The sequence below is a fragment of the Pseudophryne corroboree genome, chromosome 2, assembly GCF_028390025.1.
Source record: "Pseudophryne corroboree isolate aPseCor3 chromosome 2, aPseCor3.hap2, whole genome shotgun sequence".
In the NCBI taxonomy this organism is placed as follows: Eukaryota; Metazoa; Chordata; class Amphibia; order Anura; family Myobatrachidae; genus Pseudophryne; species Pseudophryne corroboree.
Window position 1 is genome coordinate 1003338995 of NC_086445.1, and position 26568 is coordinate 1003365562.

Genomic DNA, 26568 nt, shown 5'->3' on the forward strand with positions numbered 1-26568 from the left:
ATTTTTGATAGCAATTGGGCAAAACCATGTGCACTGCAGGGGAGGCAGATATAACATGTGCAGAAAGAGCTAGATTTGGGTGGGTTATTTTTATTTCTGTGCAGGGTAAATACTGGCTGCTTTATTTTTACACTGCAAATTAGATTGCAGATTGAACACACCCCACCCAAATCTAACTCTCTCTGCACATGTTATATCTGCCCCCCCTGCAGTGCTCATGGTTTTGGCCAATTGCTAACAAAAATCCTGCTGCGATCAACTTGGAATTACCCCCATAAAACAATTATTGTTGCGCTATTAAATAGAGGCTTAAACATTTCTGGTCATAAAAACAACTCTCCCCCCCTTCCTCTTAATGTGCATTTATTCAGGCTAGTCCTGTTGTTAGATGTGTAATGTTTAGTCATCGGTGGTTTCTTACACTTCCCTGTCTAATGCCTGTTCTGCTTGTGCTGACTCTGTATTTCTGGCATTGATGAATACAGGGTTTGTCACCTAATTTAGCTGCGGCTGTTATGACGGTTTGTCCACATCTCTATTTCAGGGTCATGACACATTCACATCCGCTCCTGTTGTTGATATTGTGACAAAAGGTAAGATCTGTATAAAATGTTGGGTAGCTCATTAAGGAATTAAAGGGGGTTCGTTACCGTAGTCAAGATAAGGTCAAGATATAACATGTGCAGAGAGTGTTGGATTTGGGTGGGTTATATTGTTTCTGTGCAGGGTAAATACTGGCTGCTTTATTTTTACACTGCAATTTAGATTTCAGTTTGAACACACCCCACCCAGATCTAACTCTCTCTGCACATGTTACATCTGCCCCACCTGCACTGCACATGGGGCCTAATTCAGATCTGATTGAAGCAGCAAATTTGTTAACTAATGGGCAAAACCATGTGCACCGCAGGGGGGGGCAAATATAACATGTGCAGAGAGTGTATTGTAGGCCCTACACACTGGCCGATCCGCCGCCGAGCTGCCTGACGGCTGATACGGGCGACCCGGCGGCGGAGGGGCAGTGACGGGGGGAGGGAAGTTTCTTCACTCCCTCCGTCACCCGGATGCATTGAAGTGCAGGCAAATATGGACGAGATCGTCCATACTGGCCTGCATGTACAGCCGACGGGGGACCAGCGATGAACGAGCGCGGGGCCGCGCATCGTTCATCGCTGGAGCCACCACACTGAAAGATATGAACGTTATCTCGTTCAATAATGAACGAGATCGTTCATATCGTGCAGTCATGTCGACCAGTGTGTAGGGCCCATTAGATTTGGGTGGGGTGTGTTCAAACTGAAATTTAAATTGCAGTGTAAAAATAAAGTAGCCAGTATTTACCCTGCACAGAAACAATATAACACATCCAAATCTAACTCTCTCTGCACATGTTATATCTGCCTCTCCTGCAGTGCACATGATTTTGCCCAACTGCTAACAAATTTGCTGCTGCGATCAGATGTGAATTAGACCCAGAGTCCGAATCCTGGTGCTGGAGGAGAAGACAGAGCATTCGGAAAGTACTAATAAAGCTAATTGGAAACTTCCAATTGCTTAATTAGTCCTCAGGGGGGCGTGACGCTGGTGCCTGATAAGTCCTGGTGTATTTTTTTTCTAAAAATATATTGATTTTAGGAATAATAAGACATGCTCTGGGGAATGCGTGGAAAATAAACGCAGTGATTTTTGTAGAAATCCCCATGGCTCTTTTTCTCTAATTGAATAGCAACACCCTACACCTCTGGGTTTGTAAACTTCCCACCATTGATTGAATTCCCCCCTTGTAAATCTAAGCAGTAACTTTGATTAACACATGTGTCTCTGCAATGCTAATAAATGAGGTCTCCTCTTCACAGTAGCATCTTGTGTTTCTGTGAGCTAAATCTGATGGCGGTACATTATATTTTCTGTACAAAACAGGATATATAACTACAGAGCCTGGCATACGGCTGTACAGGCAGAGAAGCCCGATCTGGGGTTATGTAGGCTTTGCCACAATAGTAATCCCAGCTATCCTTCTCTTTGTTTCAAGAACTTTTTTTTCACCAAGGTTATTTCTCTTCCAGTCAAAGACTAATTGACCCCTTTCAGCTTAGAACTCCGCTTGCACGTTCTTACGCAAACGTTCAAATCTCGGAGCGGCTAATTGGCTGTAATACTCCTTGTCAGCGTTACTATTTACCTATCCCTGTGTATTTCATTCGACTGTTTCCTTTATTGCGCAGTTGACCCAGTCGGCTTCTGGCTTTCTCTGAAAAGTGAAGAGCAGAGACAGAACTGCAATTTACTGAAAACCTATATGCTGTGGCCGGTCCTGATGAATAACGCTGGACATGTGAAAAAATGCGAGCAGCCTTGGTGAGTTACGTTTCCGTCTACTGTGCGTCCTGGAACTATTAGACATGAGTGAGAGGTGTGCGCTATAATGCATAGATATCCAGTAATCTTGCCGCCTACACACAGCTGAAGAGGGCATCGTGTGGGGTGAACTAGCTCTCGGGTTGTTAGTAGGCGCGTCTCTTGTAAACGTTGGCCCCGCCCACAAAATGGCTACCATCACTAGGTGTACCGTACAGTCCTTTTATATGCAGCCTGAAGAGCTTGCAATGTTTATGTGGTATGCGAGACCCTCCTTTAAGAGCGTATTGCAAGAGTGTAGACGAAAGAAAGCCAGCGGGGTGGTAATGGCATAGTAATGTCTTGGTCATTTATTGTCGCATTATTGACACACACACACACACACACACACACACACACACACACACACACACACACACACACACACACACACACACACACACACGATAAGCAGATGTGCACCAATGAAAATGTTGATGTCATTTGTGTGTTTTAGGTCTGGGCAGAGCTCCGATATGACCATTAAAGAGTTAAACTTCATTGAGCTATTAGAGGATCTTGCCGACCTCTTTCAGAAAGTAGCGGTAAGTTGTCTGGGAACTGCATCTGAGCAGTCTAAATACATGGCGCTGCTCTAGTGTATTGTAGCATTGCTGCCTTCCTACAGCTCTTCTGCATCCAGGGATACAACCCCCCTCCTTCTGCCCTTAAGCAAATACCTTCATTGTTTAGTTTTGGAATTCAAATCTGATGAGTAACTATTAGCGCGCTGTGGTTACAATAAACATTTAAGATATGCTTTGCTTCATAGGCTTCCACGCCACACCCGTGTGACAGGAGAACTGTGTGAAGAATGCCCGTCCGTGAGAGGGCACAGTGGCAGTATAAGCTTAGAGTACTGGGTTTCCCATACAGTAATAGAGATACCATCTTCTGCCATTAGCTTCAATCTTATCAGGATTTCAACATTAAGGGTTACCAGTTATGCATATTTAAGGTTGTTGTGTTGCGGGGAAGGGATCCCCCTTGCGGCTAATGCTGTATTGTTGTCTGTCTTCATGCTGTACACTTCATTCCTCTGTGCTAGAAACAAGCGGAGGGCTTTTATGAAAGTTACTGTTCCTTTAAATCTTGTTGAAAACCTGTCCTGCTACATTTATTCACCCTGTGTTATTGTTCTTTTAGGACCAACGTCGTTTAATTGAGGGATTATTAAAAATAGGACATAAAATGGAAAGAGTAAGTCCTTTCATGCTGAAGACTCGATGTATTTTATTTTTTATTTTTACATGATTATTGATGTATTTTAATACTAATCATAGAGAATTGTTTAGAATTGACTTATAAAACCTGTGTCTCCTCAAGCAACCATTTCCTTCAATCTTATCAGGATTTTAACATTAAGGGTTAACAGTTCTTTGTTTTATTGCAAACACTCCCAACCCCGGGGCGGTCTATGTACTAAGCCTTGGATGGTTGTAAATTGCACGGTGATGAAATACCAACCAATCAGCTCCTGTTATTTTTTTTAAACCCAGCCAGTTACATGGCAGCTAGGAGCTGATTGGCTGGTACTTTAGCTCCATCCAAGGCTTAGTAAACAGACCCCTGAGTCACCATTTAAAAAATAATAATTTTTTAATGCAAAATGGGCATTGATTGAACGGTAACACTGATAGGCTTACAGGGTTAATAAACCATGATGCCCGCCTTTTGCCCTAAGTGGCATAGTTGCAGGACCCCAATGCCACGGAAGCCTTCCATCTGACACGTAACACACCTGCCTCCACCGGGGTCTCCTGAGCAGTTGACATGGGTAGAAAAACAAGGGTTAGTCTGTAAATATTTATTTTTATTGGCAAACCCGAAACTTTGATATTCAAAGTGAAGTGTCATTTTACACATATAAATAGAGAGAATGTTACAAACAGGCTTTTTAATTATATGGGAGCTATTTGTAAGGTGCTTCCGGTTACCATGGGAGCAAATTCGGGCCTAGTGGGCAGTTCAGACTTGATCGCAGCAGCACATTTTTTAGCAGTTGGGCAAAACCTAGGGGGTCATTCCGAGTTGTTCGCTCGCAAGCTGCTTTTAGCAGCTTTGCACACGCTAAGCCGCCGCCTACTGGGAGTGAATCTTAGCTTATCAAAATTGCGAACGAAAGATTAGCAGAATTGCGAATAGACACTTAGCAGTTTCTGAGTAGCTTCAAACTTACTCGGCATCTGCGATCAGTTCAGTGCTTGTCGTTCCTGGTTTGACGTCACAAACACACCCAGCGTTCGCCCAGACACTCCCCCGTTTCTCCAGCCACTCCCGCGTTTTTCCCGGAAACGGTAGCGTTTTTTCGCACACTCCCATAAAACGGCCAGTTTCCGCCCAGAAACACCCACTTCCTGTCAATCACACTCCGATCACCAGAACGAAGAAAAAACCTCGTAATGCCGTGAGTAAAATTCCTAACTGCATAGCAAATTTACTTGGCGCAATCGCACTGCGGACATTGCGCATGTGCATTAGCGACTAATCGCTCCGTTGCGAGAAAAAAATACAGAGCGAACAACTCTGAATGACCCCCCATGTGCAGTGCAGGGGGGGCAGATATAACATGTGCAGAGAGAGTTAGATTTGGGTGGGGTGTGTTCAAACTGAAATCTAAATTACAGTGTAAAAATAAAGCAGCCAGTATTTACCCTGCATAGAAACAATATAACCCACCCAAATCTAACTTTCTCTGCACGTTACATCTGCCCCACCTGCACTGCACATGGGTTTTGCCCAACTGCTAACAAATTTGCTGCTGCGATCAGGTCTGAATTACCCCCCTAGTCTTCACTGTGAAGCCTCTGCATCCTACAAGAGGTTTTTCACCATCACAATCTGCTCCTCAGCAAAAATTTCTGTACACCCACTGGGCCATTCATGCTGAATTCTGTTACCGGAGTCCTAGCAGTGTGCGTCCACTATGGATGAACTTGGTGTACGTTTGGCAGGTCGACCACTATTGGCCGACATTGACATGGTCGACGCGGGACAGGTCAACATGGACTTTTTAAAAAACTAAATAAATTAGATTTGTAACTTTTTCATACTTTGCCATTCACGTGGACTACGATTGGGAATAGTAACCTGTGCCGAGCGGAAGGGGACACGGTACACTAATTGGGGCTCCTGGTCACTTTCCGGAAAAAATGACACCAAAAACAGTAAAAAATTTTTTTTTTAAATCCATGTCGACCTTTGCATGTGTCAACCTGTCCCGCGTCGACCATTTCCATGTGTCGACTATTTGTCCATGTCAATGTAAACCTAATGACTGCCGACCATTCATACCAGAACCGATGAACTGCCATGGGGGGAGATCCACAGCATTATCTGGCTTAAATCCCCCTTCCTAGCATGCAGTATTAGCACCTACGAGAGTATAAACTACAACATTCATCCTATACTATTGGCGTTATTTGTTTATAGCATGATATCTATGGAACACTTATTGCCGGACTTATTGGAACAACTAACGCCAGATACACAATGGAGAGAGATTGGGAGGATTTGCCATTTCGTAACGACAAATCATCTACATCGCTTAATGTGTACAGCTGAGTTGTGCGCTACCACGGACGCATGTGATGTCGTCCTGTCATCCCTGCTGCATGGCCAACCGGACGATGACACTTGCAACCTGGTGTATGCTAATGAAAGATGGAACGATAATATTGTGCCGTCGTTCATTAAATCGTGTATTGTGTACTGGCAATCAGGCTCAAGGGAAATCGGCCTGATTGCCGGTCGCTCCACTGTTATGTAACCCAAATGACAGGGCGACTTCAGAACCCACGATTTAACAAGTACCCTGTTTAAAATCCGCCAAAATATAGATGTGACCTATTGACTGCTGACCTGTGAATGGAACGGTGGTGGCCGGAAATTCTCTGCATAGTCGCATCCCCTAATTTTATGGCTTTGTATTCTACTTCTATGGTGTTCTCTCTGTTGTTTAACTTATTAGCTCATTAACTTTTTTTTTTTTTGATCTGTAAAATTTTTGAAAATACAGTGGAATCAAAATTTGGATCACGTAGACAAGACCATGTTAAAAATGTTTATTTATTTTTTTCTCATTGTGGAAATTCTGCACTGCTCTGGCAGATAATATAATAACAAATAAAAAGAAATCTGACTTGCCTGTTTTCAGTGACTGCTTGATGCTACCCCTGCCCCACAAATATTATCAGTAAAAAATGCTAAGTGATTTATTTCTCATTCTGTTACTTGATGCCAGGGTTGGCTGGTTTAAACCTAATGGTTTAAAAAATATATATATTTTTTTTTAATCATGTTGTGACCTCCTTAAAAAAACCAAAACCTATTATACAAAAAAAAAGTGATTATTATTCAAAATGTTTAAAGCCGGTGAAATGCCCAGTGCTAATGCTTAAGTCTTCCTCTGTGTGTGTATGTGTGTGTTTCTCTAAAAAGTGCTTTTGCATTTATCATTTTGTATTCCTATTCAGATTTATTGAATTATAGAAAGTAATAAGTAGGACTAATGCTTAACATTAACTTGTTCTTGTTTTCAATTTCATCTATTTCTTCAATCAAATCAAAGCCTACTAACATTATTAATGTTATAACGCATTGAAACATAGTTGATCAAGGCTTCTAATGGATGATTCAATTTTTTTCCCCATTAAAAATAAAAAACTAGTTTAAACTCAAAAAAGTGATTTAAACCAGAAACATGTTTTTGTTTTTTTTAAACGTTTCATCCCCCCCAACCCTGCTTGATGTACATTTGGTGATTGTCAGTGCGGCCCGACCTCAACGGTGTGAGAAAGTGTGCCTGATGTGGGAGCTGTATGAAATCTGTATTAAACTTGTTCCTGCTTTCTTTCAGCCTAGACATAAAGTATTCCCAGAAGCCATGAACTGGGTGCAGTCCACTAGAGACCAAAATGTCTATAAGAAATTAGAGTCGCAAGAAAGCCTCCGAAATCGTTCTCTACAGACCTTCTTTACAGAGTGTAAGTTAGGAAACCTCCTTCCAGTCAGGATGGAAGTATATACTCTACATTGATATCTCTATGGGTTTGGTTCTGAGTCAGATTCCCCTGCGGCTGCTTTTCCGTACAGGCTCCTTGCTTTCTATGCTAATGAGAGATTCCACCGGTGTGTGCCGAAGATCTGTGCGGCTGCATGTGGAAGCCCATCCCACCCACTGTTTTTCTGTCCGTAGGCTTCATCAGAAATATTTGGGCTTACACCCACCCCGTGCAAAAGATCCCACGGAAGCAGGTGTCCAGTCACCATCATGCACACTACGAATGAGCAACAAAGTTGCCTAACATGCCCACAACGCTTCACAAAATAGGACCGTTCCAGTTGCATGGTTACCGGGCAAAAATGCCAACTTCACAGGGCGTGATGTAATGCCATCCGAGTTGGCCGGAGGTGTCGGTTGCCAGCCGAACAGACTGTCTATTTAAAAAAAAAAAAAAAAAAATCACTTACAAGGCATGGTTTTGCCTTATTAACTGATTGCCACTTTAAAAACAGTCCACATTTGAGTCTGCCTCAGAATCGGGCCCTATATGTCTGACCATGCCCTTACTCAAGTCTTCTCCTTTATCGTCCCTCTATCTATAGATGCTTTTTATCTGAACAGGATGGGAATGGACTGCAAAACATTGGCTGAAAAGGTCAAAATATTTGAGTGTGCTATGTGTGAAGAGGTACGGAGTGTTGAATACTAAAACTCATTTAAGATGTTGATGTGCAGATGCAATTAAGTCTTCATTCCAATTCGTAAAGAAGTGGTGATTTATTTAGTAACGGATCACCCTCTGAGAGTAACATGCTCTCAGGGCTATATCAAAAGCACATTGTCTGCAATTCAATGATATCTTCTCATAATTTCATGAACACGCCCACTGGTGTACTGTGTTATCCCAACTTCATAGACATATTAGGACATTTGGCAAGGCGTTATTCCGTAACCATCAATCAAAACTCATGACGAGTTATTATTGCCTTTTGCTACTGTGGCCTTGGTAATGCAAGAGAAACACAATAGAGTTCCTTTTCAGATACACAACCCTGTGTAGGGGGTTACCGTATTTGGAACTTATCCCCGGTTTCCTGAGCGCATCGGATGCTCTTTGTGTAAGTGTTCTTAAAATTACCTTGTTTTGACCAAATGTTTGTTAAAGGTGATTCTGCTTAGAATGTCTGTATAAAGGTCATACAGCCGTTCTGCACGGTTATAGCTTCATATAATGGGGCAGATGTATTAAGTCAATCGGCTCCGATATGTAAATTGACGGTTATGAGCTGATTGGCTGGTGCGTCATCACCTTGCACTTATCACTTCTTTATGCCTTTTCCAAGCTTAATACATCTGCCCCAATTTGTGGTATATGTGTTTAATATAGTATTGATTATTATTGGATAGAGTTGTGATTGAATTCCTATTCTGTGTAGGAACAGTATCCGTGACGGTGTAGCCTAACAATTTTTTAGCAGTAAGGGGCCTATTATCCCGTGAGGAGAAAAATCTTTGGAAAATAAAAATAAAATCAGTGTTCCCTGGAGATTAGCTGTTGCAGGACCTTCTGCAATTCATGAAAGGCTTCACGTCGGAGAAAGCCTTAACTTTACTACTGGCATTTACCAGCTACCGCCATCACTGTAGACCACTTTAGGGATTATGCTGTTAGGCAATTTATTAAGCGGTGAAAAATGATCCTCTCAGGGTGGTCTTACTTGCCTTTGACATGGGTTCCAGACACGCCTCCCCGGGTGAAAGTACTAAGGCTATGTACCGATGTTAGCCGTGAATGCGAACGGTACGCCTTCCTTACGTTTGCGGCTGTTGAATAGGAACCGTAATATCGGTGGAGGGAGGTTTTCACAGTGGCTCTGGGAACAGCCCGTCATGATAAATAGCGGCAGAACAACATTCTATATAGCAGCATTAACCGGCGATACAGAGTGTAAAGGGCCACATACAGAAGCCGTGGCCGGCCATCCTAAACGGTATTTGGTATGATATACCGGCAGATGGGATTCCAGCTGCTGGAATCCTGTCAGCGAGTCCCCTCACAGGCTGTCTGCACTCGCCACGCTTTGGGCCCAGTGGTTCGCTACACTCACCACAGGTTCTATTCCCACTCGGTTGGTGGCGTGCACCCACCAGCTGAGTGGGAATACTGGGTGGGTGTCGGGCTGCCATCCGTCTGTAAAATGCCGGCTGTCAGGATTCCGGCGTCTGTCTCCTGAAAACCGGGTTCCCGACAGCCAGCATTTTAACTGCATCCCCATAAACGGACCGCTAAATCACCCGTAGTGACTATGGGGATTTATCATCGTTTTGCACATTGGTAGAGTACGTTCTCATGGATTTTATGCGTTATCCCATAATATGACTACTTTTTACTACACGTTTTGCAAACAAAATGGCTGCCTATTTATTTTTGTCTGAGAATTGGGGAGAGAGGACCCAAACCTTGGAGAAAGTTGAGTAGTTTCCTAAACCAGATAAAGGATGGCTAAAAGCTCATCGGTTGCTTTGGAAATCTTTTCCACTTTATCTCTCTCCAAGGATTGATGCATCTCTCCCTAATCAAAAACACAGATGTGTTTTTGATATGGCTTCAAATGGAATACGTACGGGTGACCGGCTGACAGGATGCTGGCTGTCACTATACCGACTGCGGCATCCCGTCAGCCGGAATCCTGGCTGTGAGATAGGCTTGCTGCGCTTGTCACACCTGACCCACTACTGGAGTGGGAATACCAGGCAGCGGTCGGGATTCCATGTGCCGGTTTTTTGCCGCCTGACGGGATTCCGGCATTTGGATCCTGAACGCCGGAATTCTGTCATTTGGATCCTGAACACCGGAATTCCAAAAATAATTTTTCTCTTACGTCCTAGAGGATGCTGGGGACTCCGTAAGGACCATGGGGATAGACGGGCTCCGCAGAAGACATGGTCACTTTAAGAAAGACTTTAGGTATGGGTGTGCACTGGTTCCTCCCTCTATGCCCCTCCTCCAGACCTCCGTTTACTACTGTGCCCAGAGGAGACTGGGTGCATTTCAGGGAGCTCTCCTGAGTTTCCTGTCAGAAAGTATATTTGTTAGGTTTTTTATGTTCAGGGAGCCTGCTGGCAACAGACTCCCTGCATCGAGGGACTGAGGGGAGAGAAGCAGACCTACTTCTGTGAGTTTCAAGGCTCTGCTTCTTAGGCTACTGGACACCATTAGCTCCAGAGGGAGTCGGAACACAGGTCTCACCCTGGAGTTCGTCCCGGAGCCGCGCCGCCGTCCTCCTCACAGAGCCGGAAGATAGAAGCCGGGTGAGTATGAGAAGAAAAGAAGACTTCAGAGGCGACAGAAGACTTCATGATCTTCACTGAGGTAACGCACAGCGGTGAAGCTGTGCGCCATTGCTCCCATACACATCACACACCGCAGTCACTGTAAGGGTGCAGGGCTCATGGGGGGCGCCCTGGGCAGCATACAAACCTCTTTCTGGCAAAAATAATTATATATACAGCTGGCCACTGTATATATACAGAGCCCCCGCCAGTTTTCAGTATATTTGAGCGGGACAGAAGCCCGCCGCCGAGGGGGCGGGGCTTCTCCCTCAGCACTCACCAGCGCCATTTTCTCCACAGCACAGCGCTGAGAGGAAGCTCCCCAGACTCTCCCCTGCTTAATCCACGGTGAAAGAGGGTTTTGAAGAAGAGGGGGGCACATAATTGGCGCATTTATATTACAAACAGCGCTACTGGGTAAACATATAATTATATAGTGTTTTTTCCTGGGTCATATAGCGCTGGGTGTGTGCTGGCATACTCTATCTCTATCTCTCCAAAGGGCCTTGTGGGGGAACTGTCTTCAGATAAGAGGATTCCCTGAGTGTATGGTGTCGGTACGCGTGTGTCGACATGTCTGAGGTAGAAGGCTTTCAGGAGGAGGTAAAAATGAATGAGGTGTCTCCGTCGACAACGCCGACACCTGACTGGATGGATATGTGGAATGTTTTAAGTGCTAATGTAAATTTATTGCACAAAAGATTAGACAAAGCTGAAGCTAGGGTACAGCCAGGGACTCAACCCATGCCTGCCCCTATGTCGCAGGGACCTTCGGGGTCTCAAAAGCGCCCACTATCCCAAATTGTTGACACAGATACCGACACGGATTCTGACTCCAGTGTCGACTACGATGATGCAAAGTTGCAGCCAAAATTGGCAAAATGTATTCGATATATGATTATTGCAATAAAAGATGTTTTGCATATCACAGAAGAACCCCCTGTCCCTGACACGAGGGTACACATGTATAAGGGAAAGAAACCTGAGGTAACCTTTCCCCCCTCACATGAGTTGAACGAGTTGTGTGAAAAAGCTTGGGAGACTCCAGACAAAAAACTGCAGATTCCTAAAAGGATTCTTATGGCGTATCCTTTCCCGCCAACAGACAGAATACGGTGGGAATCCTCCCCTAGGGTAGACAAAGCATTGACATGCTTATCCAAAAAGGTAGCGCTGCCATCCCAAGATACGGCTACCCTCCAGGATCCTGCGGACCGCAAGCAGGTGGTTATCTTGTAGTCTATTTACACACATTCTGGTACCTTACTCAGACCTGCGATTGCGTTGGCCCGGGTTTGTAGCGCGGTAGCAGCATGGACAGATACCTTATCAGCGGAAATTGAGACCCTAGATAAGGATACCATTTTATTGACCCTAGGGCATATAAAAGATGCTGTCCTATATATGAGAGATGCTCAAAGGGACATAAGTCTACTGGGTTCTAGAATCAACGCTATGTCGATTTCTGCTAGACGAGTCCTATGGACCCGGCAATGGACAGGTGATGCCGACTCAAAGAGGCATATGGAGGTATTACCTTACAAGGGTGAGGAATTGTTTGGAGAAGGTCTCTCGGACCTGGTCTCCACAGCTACAGCTGGTAAATCAAATTTTTTGCCTTATATTCCCTCATAGCCTAAGAAAGCGCTACATTATCAGATGCAGTCCTTTCGATCACAAAGAAACAAGAAAGTACGAGGTGCGTCCTTTCTTGCCAGAGGTAAGGGCAGAGGAAAAAAGCTGCACAACACAGCTAGTTCCTCCCCGGCCTCTACAAAATCCACCACATGACGCTGGGGCTCCGCTACAGGAGTCCGCCCCAGTGGGGGCACGTCTTCGAATTTTCAGCCACATCTGGGTTCACTCACAGGTGGATCCCTGGGCAATAGAAATTGTTTCCTAGGGTTACAAGCTGGAATTCGAAGAGGTGCCTCCTCGCCGGTTTTTCAAATCGGCCCTACCAGCCTCTCCTCTAGAAAGGGAGATAGTGTTAAATGCAATTCACAAATTGTATATGCAACAGGTGGTGGTCAGTGTTCCCCTGCTTCAACAAGGGAGGGGATATTACTCAACCCTGTTTGTAGTCCCGAAATCGGACGGTTCGGTCAGACCCATTTTAAATTTAAAATCCCTGAACCTATACTTGAAAAGGTTCAAGTTCAAGATGGAATCGCTAAGAGCGGTCATCGCCAGCCTGGAAGGGGGGGATTTTATGGTATCTCTGGACATAAAGGATGCATACCTTTATGTTCCCATATATCCACCTCATCAGGCGTACCTGAGATTTGCGGTACGGGATTGTCATTACCAATTTCAGACGTTGCCGTTTGGGCTTTCCACGGCCCCGAGGATTTTCACCAAGGTGATGGCGGAAATGATGGTGCTCCTGCGCAAGCAAGGTGTCACAATTATCCCGTACTTGGACGATCTCCTCATAAAAGCGAGATCAAGAGAGCAATTGATGAACAGCGTCTCACTTTCACTGAAGGTGATACAGCAACATGGCTGGATTCTGAATATCCCGAAGTCGCAGTTGGTTCCTACGACTCGTCTGCCTTTCTTGGGCATGATTCTGGATACAGACCAGAAAAGAGTTTATCTTCCGATAGAAAAAGCTCAGGAACTCATGACTCTGGTCAGGAACTTATTGAAGCCAAAACAGGTGTCAGTGCATCACTGCACTCGAGTCCTGGGAAAGATGGTGGCATCATACGAAGCCATTCCCTTCGGCAGGTTCCATGCAAGGACTTTCCAATGGGACCTACTGGACAAGTGGTCTGGGTCACATCTACAAATTCATCAGTTGATCACCCTGTCCCCCAGAGCCAGGGTATCTCTCCTGTGGTGGCTGCAGAGTGCTCACCTTCTAGAAGGCCGCAGGTTCGGCATTCAGGACCACGTGGTGACCACGGACGCGAGCTTCCGAGGTTGGCGAGCAGTCACGCAGGGAAGAAACTTCCAAGGTCTTTGGTCAAGTCAAGAGACTTGTCTTCACATCAATATCCTGGAACTGAGGGCCATATACAACTCCCTACGTCAAGCGGAGACCTTACTTCGCGACAGACCGGTTCTGATCCAGTCAGACAACATCACCGCAGTGGCTCATGTAAACCGCCAAGGCGGCACAAGGAGCAGAGTGGCAATGGTGGAAGCCACCAGGATTCTTCGCTGGGCGGAAAATCATGTAAAAGCACTGTCAGCAGTGTTTATTCCGGGAGTGGACAACTGGGAAGCAGACTTCCTCAGCAGACACGACCTGCATCCAGGAAAGTGGGGACTTCATCAGGAAGTCTTCGCACAGATTGCAAGTCAGTTGGGACTGCCCCAAATAGACATGATGGCATCCTGCCTCAACAAAAAGCTACAGAGGTATTGCGCCAGATCAAAAGACCCTCAGGCGGTAGCTGTAGACGCCCTAGTGACACCGTGGGTGTTCCAGTCGGTCTATGTGTTTCCTCCTCTTCCTCTCATACCCGTGGTGTTGAGAATAATAAGAAAAAGAGGAGTACAGACAATTCTCATTGTTCCGGATTGGCCACGAAGGACCTGGTATCCAGATCTGCTGGAAATGCTCACAGAAGATCCGTGGCCTCTTCCTCTACGACAGGACCTGTTGCAACAGGGGCCCTGTCTGTTCCAAGACTTACCGCGGCTGCGTTTGACGGCATGGCGGTTGAACGCCGGATCCTAGCGGAAAAGGGCATTCCGGATGAGGTCATTCTTACCCTGATAAAGGCTAGGAAGGACGTGACGGCTAAACATTATCACCGTATATGGCGAAAATATGTTTCTTGGTATGAGGCCAGGAATGCTCCTACGGAAGAATTCCATCTGGGCCGTTTCCTTCACTTCCTACAAACTGGAGTGGATATGGGCCTAAAATTAGGCTCCATTAAGGTTCAGATTTCGGCCTTATCCATTTTCTATCAAAAAGAATTGGCTTCTCTCCCAGAAGTACAGACTTTTGTGAAGGGAGTGCTGCTTATTCAGCCTCCTTTTGTACCTCCGGTGGCGCCTTGGGACCTTAACGTGGTGTTGAGTTTCCTTAAGTCGCACTGGTTTGAACCACTTAAAGCGGTGGAGTTGAAATATCTCACTTCGAAACATGACGTTGTTAGCCTTGGCTTCGGCTAGGCGAGTGTCGGAATTGGCGGCTTTGTCTCATAAAAGCCCCTATCTAGTGTTCCATATGGATAGAGCGGAATTGCGGACCCGTCATCAATTCTTGCCTAAGGTGGTGTCATCTTTTCATATGAACCAACCTATTTGTGGTGCCTGTGGCTACGCGAGACTTGGAGGATTCCGAGTCCCTTGATGTAGTCAGGGCTTTGAAAATTTACGTGGCCAGAACGGCTAGAATCAGAAAAACAGAAGCACTGTTTGTCCTATATGCGGCCAACAAGGGTGGTGCCCCAGCTTCAAAGCAGACTATTGCTCGCTGGATCTGTAACACGATTCAGCAGGCGTATTCGACTGCTGGATTACCGTTACCAAAATCTGTTAAGGCCCATTCCACTAGGAAGGTGGGCTCGTCTTGGGCGGCTGCCCGAGGGGTCTCGGCACTGCAACTATGCCGAGCTGCTACTTGGTCGGGTTCAAACACCTTTGCAAAGTTCTATAAGTTTGATACCCTGGTTGAGGAGGACCTCATGTTTGCTCAATCGGTGCTGCAGAGTCATCCGCACTCTCCCGCCCGTTTGGGAGCTTCGGTGTAATCCCCATGGTCCTTACGGAGTCCCCAGCATCCTCTAGGACGTAAGAGAAAATTAGATTTTTAAACCTACCGGTAAATCTTTTTCTCCTAGTCCGTACAGGATGCTGGGCGCCCGTCCCAAGTGCGGACTACTTCTGCAAGACTTGTATATAGTTTTGCTTACATAAGGGTTATGTTATAGTTTTCATCGGTCTCCGACTGATGCTATGTTGTTTTTTCATACTGTTAACTGGTTAGTTTATCACAAGTTTTACGGTGTGATTGGTGTGGCTGGTATGAATCTTGCCCTTGGATTAACAAAAATCCTTTCCTCGTACTGTCCGTCTCCTCTGGGCACAGTTTCTCTAACTGAGGTCTGGGGGAGGGGCATAGAGGGATGAGCCAGTGCACACCCATACCTAAAGTCTTTCTTAAAGTGCCCATGTCTCCTGCGGAACCCGTCTATCCCCATGGTCCTTACGGAGTCCCCAGCATCCTCTACGGACTAGGAGAAAAAGATTTACCGGTAGGTTTAAAATCTTATTTTTATCTCAAAATTCTACACGCAATACCCCATAATGACGTGAAAAAAGTTTTTTGTTGTTTTTTTGAGATTTTAGCAAATTTATTAAAAATAAAAAACTAAGAAATCACATGTACATAAGTATTCACAGCCTTTGCTCAATACTTTGTTGATGCACCTTTGGCAGCAATTACAGCCTCACGTCTTTTTGAATATGATGCCACAAGCTTGGCACACCTATCTTTGGGCAGTTTCGCCCATTCCTCTTTGCAGCACCTCTCAAGCTCCATCAGGTTGGATGGGAATCGTCGGTGCACAGCCATTTTCAGATCTCTCCAGAGATGTTCAATTGGATTCAAGTCTGGCCTCTGGCTGGGCCACTAAAGGACATTCACAGGGTTGTCCTGAAGCCACTCCTTTGATATCTTGGCTATGTGTTTAGGGTCGTTGTTCTGCTGAAAGATGAACCCCCCCCCCCTCCCTTTATTGTATATCCTCCTCACCATTTCTGAGTCAATAAAAAAACATTAATTATCGCAACACATAATTTATGTAGAAGTGTTGTGTTCTTCCAAAGTTAACTGCTTACACTATTCTTATTTGATGTTCCAGATGTCTGGGCAAAGTAAGCTTCACGGCAATTACTCATTTACGAACGGAAAGTTCTGCTCTGCGGTTGAGGAGTATTCCCATGCAATACAATATAGGTAACCGGCTCTATCTGGTTTATCGCTCTCTCCTATACACCGTACTTAGGGGTTTAATTATTTGTATACTGTACATAAGATCTCAGAGAAATGTTTGGTAACCTTTGCTGTGCTCTATTTTTAAAAGCTGCAATAGAAGGAAAAACATTCCACTCCTGTTTAGTCTGTTGTGGTTATTTCTGCTATGTGCGCCTGTTTGTAAGCAGCGGTAGCTCCTGCTTTTAGTAGGGGGGGCTGCCGCTAACCCCATGTCCGGGGAGGAGACAGGCAGCCCTGGGTCCCTACACTTGCGCAATGGATCAGGCTGGTGCCAATACCGGCGCAGATGGCACGGTTCGATTGCACATACCTCTGGCTTCTAAGGACTGCATCGGCTGCAGCCCATAGAAGCCGGATAGGGCTGTGTGAAAGGCAAGGAGTGGCTTCCTGCAGGAAGCCAGCTCTCTGCTTATCGCAACCTTGTCTGGCAGCCCCAGAGGGAGGAAACTCTTCCCAACGGGACTGCCTGTAGTGTCTGTGACGGACAGGTAGGACTTGCAGTAGGAAGTCACGGCCAGTCACAGTGAAGCCAATGCAGTCACGGGCTGACGCTGAACGGGGTGGCGGATTTTACATGTGGGGGCTGCAGTCCTACAGCCCATAGGTAAAGTCTGCCACTGTTTGTAAGTAAAGTGAAAAAGCAAGCAACCCATGTTGTACTGTGTGTGGGACAGATGTAACGAGGTTTAGATTTGGGTTGGGTGTGTTCAAACTGAATTGAAAGTGTGGTGTAAAAATAGAACAGTCTAACATTTGTGGGTTACATGCAAAAGCAGCCCGTGTTTACCCTGCACAGAAACAATATAACCCACCCAAATCTAAATCTGCATGTGTTACATCTCCCACACCTGCAGTGCAACATGGATTTGCCTAGTTGCTTGCTTTTTTTGCTTTACTTACAAACACAAGTCAGGCCCTGCTGCGAGACTCCGCTGAGCGCCTGATGCCCTCTGTACAGTCTCTTCCTGGTTGCTAGTAATCTGACGCCAGACAACTGTCTTTCTCCAGTCTAGCCCGCTTGCTGCTCAGTGTACGAAATGGTGCTGTCTGTGTTTCCGATTCCTCACACTGCCCTGCGTTTTCTCTCTTTCCAGCCCTGATAACCATTTCCTATTCAGCAATCGAGCTCTGTGCTTTATCCGCATTGGGAAATATGGGTAAGTCTGTGTGAGATCAATTGCTGGAGGTTGTGAATATTGTGCAACAATCCGTTTTATGTTTATTTTGCTTTTTGTGCGGTTGGAATTTAAACTGGAACGTTGACTATTGTTGGCAGACAGAGGCCGTTCCGTCTGGGCACTGCTGCCGGTTGTGTCTTGCGTAAAGATTGACAATAACACTTGCAAATACTGTATGTAACGCCCACATACATGGAAAATATTTGACATTCTGTTGGCAGTTGTTCGACTGCAAGAGCACAAGCTACTGTTCCGTCTCTTATGTTCTGCACACGCTGGCTAACGGTGGGCCTTAGATGAAATCACTGACAGGAAGTCTGGTGTGCGCAGGAAAAATGACACCCCATACTTTCACTTGCTGTGTAGGACATAGGGGGTCATTCCGAGTTGATCGTAGGTGTGCTAAATTTAGCACAGCTACGATCAGGCACTCAAGACATGCGGGGGGGACGCCCAGCACAGGGCTATTCCGCTCCGCATGTCAGTGCCGGCCCCTCCCCCGCAGAAATGCGAAAGCATCGCACAACCGCGATGCTTTTGCATCTCAGGAGTTACTCCCGGCCAGCGCAGCTCCTGCGGCTGGCCGGGGAGAACCTCTTTGCTGCCCCGGGTCGCAGCGGATGCGTGTGACGTCACGCAGCCGCCGCGTCCCGCCCCCTCAACGGTCCAGCCAACCGCGTCCCCTAAACGGTGGCTTAACGCCGCCGCCCATCCCCCTCCCGCCCAGCGAGCGCTAGGCAACGACGGCTGGCATGCAGCGGCGCCTGCACATGCGCGGTTCCGACCCGATCACTGTGCTTCGATGAACTGCAGCGAGCGATCGGGTCGGAATGACCACCATAAGTACCAGTGTATAGTTGTATGAACCTGTAACTAAAAAGGGCCAATTAATAAGTAACCCTGTAAACTTGCAACTCTCACAGTATTTCATTAGAGAAAGTATTTATAGCTCTGATTACATTCCAGACGGAGATAACGGTTGGCTTTACACTATGCTGCATAATTGAATGCTGCGTTGTTTATGCAGTAATACATGCCATCAGTAAGTTACACCTGCCTGCCTACCTCCCCCCCCCCCCACCCACTTTTTTCTATACTTGTGGTTTCCAAAGTGCAATTAGCAGATCCCCCCCCCCCCCCCCTTCCGTTTCCTATCACTCCCCCCCACATGCCTGTCCACGTGGCTTCTGGTCACACAAGTAGAATGTTGGCATAATGTTTCTTCTCGCTCATTCATAATGGAAGCAATGATCAGCCGCACGGGTGGTGTTCAGTTTACCGGCGCCGGAATCCTGACCGTCGGCATACCGACAGATTTTCTCCCTCTTGGGGGTCCACGACCCCCCTGGAGGGAGAATAGGGGCTCATTTGCGCTCGCCCAACTGTCTGTATGCCAGCAGTCGGGATCCCGGCGCCGGTATGCTGGCCGCCGGGAGCCCAGCCGCCGGCATAACATACTACTCCCCAGCTGCACATGTTTGTTTTGATGTGTCAACAATGATTTGTTTTATTTTTACTTTGTTTTTTAATATAATAAAATCTTTGATTTGTGTGGCAGGAAAGCGCTGAGCGATGGGAAGAAAGCAGTTATACTTAAGAACAGTTGGCCAAAGGTAGGTATGATCAGTGGGTGTATTATGTTACAGTGTTATGTGTGTGAGGGTAAGCTGATGTATACTGCAGCGTCTCATCCTTCTCCAAATATAAAAGTCCAATTTCTTTTTCATCCACTAGGGGTCACTGGAGTACTCTTGCGATATGGACGGCTTAGCAGAAACAAAGGCACTGAATATTTAAATTTAGAACTCTCCACCCCTCCATATCCCAGAGTACCTCAGTGTACGACCTCAGTGTTTTTTCTGTGCTCACAGCACTAACAAGGCTTGTGGGGAGATCCCACACTTGGTGGAAGATTTTATTAATTTTTCATTTTTACTTTTTACTTTTTACACTTAGCACATCCCTTCCCAGTTTCTGGAAAAACATGGGTCCGGGATAGTGCCGCTGCACAGCGCATGGCGTGTCGGTCCTCACAAAGATCACCCTCACAGCCACAGGCAGCCCACTGTCTCCTGCAACAGCTGGACGGAGCTTACACATAGAAGCCCCGTCGCAGCCATGACCTGAGGAGCTGGACGGAGCTTACACATAGAAGCCCCGTCGCAGCCATGACCTGAGGAGCTGGACGGAGCTTACAGATAGAAGCCCCGTCGCAGCCATGACCGGAAAGCGTCGCAGACCTCCCTACAAAGGTATGCTGGGGAAACGGGGCGGTCAGCGCAGGCTGCCGCCCCGCTGTGTGGGGTCTGTGGGTAAAGCCGACCGCTCACTGCCGTGATAGCCGCCCCAGCCGCTCCGTCCAGCGCTCCGTCTGCCGCTCCGACCGCCCGCCCCAGGCGCTCCGTCCTCCCGCCAGGCGCTCCGTCAGCGGTACACCGCTCAGAGAGGGAGACCCGCCGCAGCTTGCCTAGCGACGCCGCGCTCCGGCCAGCCGACCTCAGCTGCTCTGAACTATGTGTCCCTCGCCTCCCTGCAATGAGCTTCCCGGCTCCCCGCTGAGACACAGCGCTACAGGGAGTACAGGGAAGGGGGGGGTGGGGGACCTGGCTGATTACAGCGTGGCTGCAGCTGCCAGAAGGTATTAAAGCTGCAAGGGGAAAAATCACGGTATAATAGGCTGTTGAGCCTATACAGGTTGAGTATCCCTTATCCAAAATGCTTGGGACCAGAGATATTTTGGATATCGGATTTTTCCGTATTTTGGAATAACTGCATACCATAATGAGATATCATGGTGATGGGACCTAAATCTAAGCACAGAATGCATTTATGTTACATATACACCTTATACACACAGCCTGAAGGTCATTTTAGCCAATATTTTTTATAACTTTGTGCATTACACAAAGTGTGTCTACATTCACACAATTCATTTATGTTTCATATACACCTTATACACACAGCCTGAAGGTCATTTAATACAATATTTTTAATAACTTTGTGTATTAAACAAAGTTTGTGTACAGTGAGCCATCAAAAAACAAAGGTTTCACGATCTCAGTCTCACTCAAAGAAGTCCGTATTTCGGAATATTCCGTATTTCGGAATATTTGGATATGGGATACTCAACCTGTATATATAGATGTTAATATTAACAGGCTGCCATATCTATAGAAGATATTAATATTAACAGGCTGCCATATCTATAGAAGATATTAATACAAAATTAACTGCAGGCAGAGCTTATATTAAAGGTGACCTGCCTGTGATTGTATTGTAACCTGCATGTGATTATAAGTGTATACTAGACTGTGATTATCAGTGTATACTAGACTGTGATTATCACTGTCTAATAATCTATTGAGCCTATATTAACTGCAGCAGGTATTGTAACCTGTCCTGTGAGTATCAGTGTAAGCACATGGGGGCCATTTTAATCATGTTTCCTGTTTCTTCCAGTGGTAATTCCAGAACATTCCTGCCCTACATCTCTACGCCACCGGAGGCGCAGGGGTGTTAGTGGGAATTTTGGTTCAGGTTTCACATAGGCTGCCCATGTGAACTGTATTTCGCCCATAAATATATATATATATATATATATATATATATATATATATATATATATATATATATATATAACGCACCTTAAGTAAAGATTTTACTGAGTCGTGCAAGTGTCTGTCCTTTGGCTATTGTGGTGTCTGTCTGTATAAGGGGTAAGGCTCCAACACAGACTACATATAAGGTTTACTACAATGTCTGTACATAAATCTACCACAGATTCAGTTGTTTTGTAGGTTTCCACTCCGGAAGCCGGGTCAGTCCCAGATCCTATGTTAAGCATTGGCAATTCAAATTGACTCCGCTCAACAGGAGCGGTATGATCGGAGTCTCGGAAGTTACTCCGCCAGCTCTAACGGAGGAGTCTCAGCCTTTCCAAAGGTCCAACTTCCCTGTTAATTTAACTGGTCTTATAATTTAATGCAGTCTGACAATTCTATGTCAAACCTCACAGCGATACCTACGAGTGAGAAGGGCACATTAAACCAGCAGTCAGGTAGTGCGGGTTTTGACAACATACATTGCTAATGACCAGTGAGTCAATGTCTCAATGTTTACAGAGACTAAGGAGACTCTCTAACATCTAATCCGTCGAATTTAATAAACGACAGATCTTCAATGAGTTTCTTATTTAGAATATCTGACTAAGATTTAACTCTATTTACCCGTTTCCACATCTAAATGGGAGAATCCGCCATTGGTGAATTCGTCTGTGTCAAACATTATAAAGACCCAAGATACATTTGGGTCACTAGGCGCTCTATGTATGGAAACAATGACGATCACGTTAGACTTATCGTTAATGAGAAGCTGCAGAGTATCTCTGTAAAGCTTCTGCTGACGCCTGTTACCTCGATTCTCGCTTTTCATCGTCGCTAGTTTCAGCACGACCAGGCCAGAAGTTGTTTGGTCCTAAATTTGATATTCAGGCCAAGGCGGGGGGGGGGGGGGGGGGGTGTAAATGTCTAGCATTGCCTCCTCCGGTATCAAAACGGAAATACTTTGGTCCGGCGTTTAAAGCCTTTAGACTTCAGTCTTTTCAAGGCTGTGGTACAAAAACAGTCACGACTTGTAACGCCAGGGCGCTAAAGTCAACAAGCCAGTGGCTTGACGGCCTCTTAGGCCATATCGAATTTCCAATTGTGGAAGCGCGCCTTTACACGTTACATTTGCCGGGTTTCCAGACATCCACTCATGGATGTATCCGCTATTTAAAGGTTAAAAGACAAGACTGCCTCTTTCGGACGAAATTAGGCGTTTTGGCAGGTTGCCATTCAGTCTCTGCTGGTTTCAGCTGTTTTTATTTCCAGGCCTGGTACACCAACAGAGTCAGGGTTATTTATTTCCCTCTGTTTGGGGTACCGAAGCCGGAGGGCTCTGTCGCAGTCTCAATAAGCAAGTCACTTACAGTTTGAAAATGGATTTACTGCGGTTAGTATTGGCATATTTGGAGCCACAAGATTGCATGATTGCGCTTGATCTTCAGGATGCGTATTTACCCATTCCGGTTTGGTCACCGCATCACAGGTTCTTGCGTTTTGCAATACGCCACAACCATTAACCGTTTCAGGTTCTACCGTTTGGCCGCTTCTCAGCGCCTCGGGTATTCACCAAAGTGATGTTGGTGATGATAGCTCATCTCAGAGCCCTGGCAGTGACAATCGTTCCATACTTAGACGATCTGCTCATAAGAGCTCTGTCTCAACAGAGGTTCCTCTGACTTGCGCTGCTAACGTACACCACGGTTGCAGTGTCAAGTTCAAAAACAATCGCATCTAATTCCGTCTGAACGACTTCAATTCCTAGGTATGATTACAGATACGGTAAATCAAAGATTTACCTACTACACCAGAAAGAACAGATTATACCATCTGGTACAATTAGTACAAAAGCCACGCACACTAGCAGTACATTGGTGTATTCGCCTATTAGGAACAATGATGTGTTTTCGAAGCGCTTCAGTTCGGTGGGTTTCACTCGCGTTTCCCACAGGGGGGCGAGGGTGTCTCTACTCTGGGCGAGAGTCTCAGAGGTTGAGGAGTTGTAGTTTAAAAAGGTCAGCGACAGGGGTTCTAAAACGGATCACGACAGATTGCTGTCTATAAATGTCCTGGAACTCCGTGCAATTTACAATGCACTACATGCTTCGCTTTCAGTCTGTCCAAGTGCAGTCAGACAACGCAACGGGAGTTGCATACACAACAACCAGGGAGGATCGAGAAGCCGCATGGCAATGCGGGAGGTAGCTCGAATCCTCAATTGCCCAGAATACCACAAGGTGATATTGTCGACTGGGTTCATTCCGGGAGTGGACATCTGTTAGACAGATGATCTCAGCCGTCGGGATTTTCATCCAGGAGACTGGGCATTAAATCCAGAGGTGTTTCACATGTGGGTCCACAGGTGGGGTTACCCTCAGGTGGACATGATGGCATCTCGCCACAATTACAAACGCTCAGTATGTGTACAGAACAACAGATCCCAAGGGCAGTGGCGGTGGAGGCTCTCACATTCGCGTGGTCGTACAGCCTCGTGTATCTGGGTCCACCGTTTTCCGCTGCTCTCTCCGTTGCTAAAACGGATCATAAGACAGTTTGTCACAGTCATACTAGTGATATCTCATGGGTTTCGGAGAGCTTGCTTCTCGAATCTCCAAGGAATACTCGCACACGATCCTTGGCCGCTCATACTACGTCCAACCTGTTATAACAGGGACCGTTATTTTACCCCTATTTACCTATTTACCGCGGTTGACGGGGTGGTTGTTGAGACCGCCCTCTTAAGAAAAGAGATAGGGCATTACAGTATCGGTTATACCAACCATGTTACGAGCTAGGAAGCCGGTTACGGCAGCTCATTATTACAGAATTTGGCGTGCCTATATAGGTTGGTGTGAAGCTCGGAAGTTTCCGACATCATCTTTCAAGTTACCCGTATTCTGTTATTTTACAGGCGGGGTGGGATGGAGAACTGCGTTTATCTACACTGAGGGTGCAGGTATCTGTGTTGTCAATTTATTTTCAAAGACGATTGGCTCTATTGCCATCGGTACACACCTTTCTACAGGGTGTCCTCAGAGTGCAGCCTCCATTTATCCCACCTACAGCGCCATGCGACTTGAAGCTGGGTTCAGATTTCTTACAGTTTTCATATTTTGAACCCTTACAACAAGTGGGGATTAAGTTTCTCACTTGGAAAACGTTTTTTCTTCTAGCCTTAGCTTCGGCAAGGCGTTTTTCAAATTTGGGTGCCTTGTATTCCAAGCCACCGTATTTGGGTTTCCTGATAACAGAGCGGAACTTCGGACGAATTCCGATTTCTTATTTTTCACATCAATAAACCAATAGTGGTTCCTGTGTTGACAGCACATTCTAAAATTCTGAATGTGGTACGCGCATTACGCGTTTATATGTCCAGAACGTCTACAGTTCGTAATACGGATACGTTGTTTGTTCTCTATGATGCTGCCAAGTGGGGTTGGCCAGCTTCTCAGCAGACATTATCCAGTTGGATAAAACTGACTACACGTCAGGCTTATCTTAAGGCTAAGTTACAGTCGCCTACGTCAGTAATGGCTCATCCCACAGGTTCTGTGGGAACGTCATGACCAGCTGGTCGTGGAGCTTCTACGACGCGGCTACATGGTCTTCAGTGCACACGTTTGTGCGCGTTTACAAGTTTGAAACGTTTGCGGCATCAGCATCTAGCTTTGGCCGCCTACTGTTACAGGTGTCAAACAGCTCTCCCGCCCACGAGGGAAGCTTTGGTACGTCCCAAGAGTACTCCAGTGACCCCTAGTGGATGAAAAAGAAAATAGGATTTTGGTACTTACCAGGTAAATCCTTTTCTTTGAATCCATAGGGGGCACTGGACGCCCACCCAGAGCAGTTTTACCTGGGTTGTATTAAGCACAGAGGAGCTTATGGTAACACATTTTCACCGATTGGTTCAAATTATAAAGGTTTATCGGTTATGGTGTCAACTGATTAGTTGTCAGTAACGTTATGTGTCAACTTTGTTGTTGTCCGTTATGTTATAGGAATTCTCCATTGTCAACCTCTCTATAGTTCCTGTTCGGCTCAGTAAAAAACACTGAGGTCGTACACTGAGGTACTCTGGGATATGGAGGGGTGGAGAGTTCTAAATTTAAATATTCAGTGCCTTTGTTTCTGCTAAGCCGTCCATATCCCAAGAGTACTCCAGTGCCCCCTATGGATTCAAAGAAAAGGATTTACCTGGTAAGTACCAAAATCCTATTTTTCAGTGGTTTACCGGTTACCCGTACAGCTGTTCTCGGTGTGAACCCTCATCTAGCAGCTTTGTGGGCTGCAGTGTCCTGGACTGATATCTAGAGCTATTCCACTCAGCTGTCATATGTGCGCAGTTCTGATATTCATAATTCTATACTGTGGGGAGAAAAGGATGTTGGCATAGCATCGTTTATTGTATATACTAGGGGTGGCCATCAACAATCGATCGGTAGCAACCAATGATTGTTTCGATGGAAAGTGGTCTTCTCATTTATAGGAGGCCGCCAAGCGTGAAGTTGACAATAGCTACTGTACCAGCCAGCTTCTAGCTATCATTTTAGATACTGTACTAGATGAAATGATAGCTGATTGGTTTCTATGGGCAACACCCAGCACTTGCCCACTCTGTAGCCAGTAGCCACAGGAAATGTTAACAGTAGTTTTGCAGAGTCCAAAATGCAGCTTCCATGTCACTGGGGCCATGTAAGTGTCAGTGGTCTTCAACATAATGGCCGCCGCCGTTGCTGTAGCCCCGCCACGCCAGAGGACTCCTTCTATTTTGTGTCGCCTGTACGTATGACAAAGACTGCGCCAGATGCTCCTGTGTACCGCAACCTGTCTAATGGGACATCATTACCCCGCCAATCGGAAACGAGAAACGCGGTCACATGGCTCGGTCGTTTCGCGTCTTTTGCCACTAGCGATAGAAGTTTGGTGAATCGCTCAGTCCTCCGCGGTGTGCTCGGTTCCGACTCCCCGCCGACTGGTGGTGACTCTGTTGTCTGTGATCCGCCTAGTCAGACATGCTCCCCGACCCGGCCTCGGCTCCTCATGTGCCGCACTGCAGTGATCCCCCTGCCCGGGCTCCTGCATGTCACCGCG

At 46.1% G+C, this 26568-nt stretch overlaps 1 protein-coding gene across 4 annotated transcripts in view; it reads left to right on the forward strand.

Moving 5' to 3' along the window:
• Positions 1-26568, forward strand: part of TTC3 (tetratricopeptide repeat domain 3) — a 182770-nt gene that overhangs the window by 39200 nt on the left and 117002 nt on the right. For all 4 annotated transcript variants that reach the window (XM_063956554.1, XM_063956557.1, XM_063956556.1 and 1 more), the window contains exons 3-11: positions 545-593; positions 2226-2358; positions 2855-2942; positions 3544-3597; positions 7256-7382; positions 8005-8090; positions 16564-16658; positions 17792-17854; positions 19434-19488. In XM_063956554.1, coding sequence (XP_063812624.1) covers positions 545-593; positions 2226-2358; positions 2855-2942; positions 3544-3597; positions 7256-7382; positions 8005-8090; positions 16564-16658; positions 17792-17854; positions 19434-19488 — 750 coding nt within the window. The remainder of the gene's footprint in view (positions 1-544; positions 594-2225; positions 2359-2854; positions 2943-3543; positions 3598-7255; positions 7383-8004; positions 8091-16563; positions 16659-17791; positions 17855-19433; positions 19489-26568) is intronic.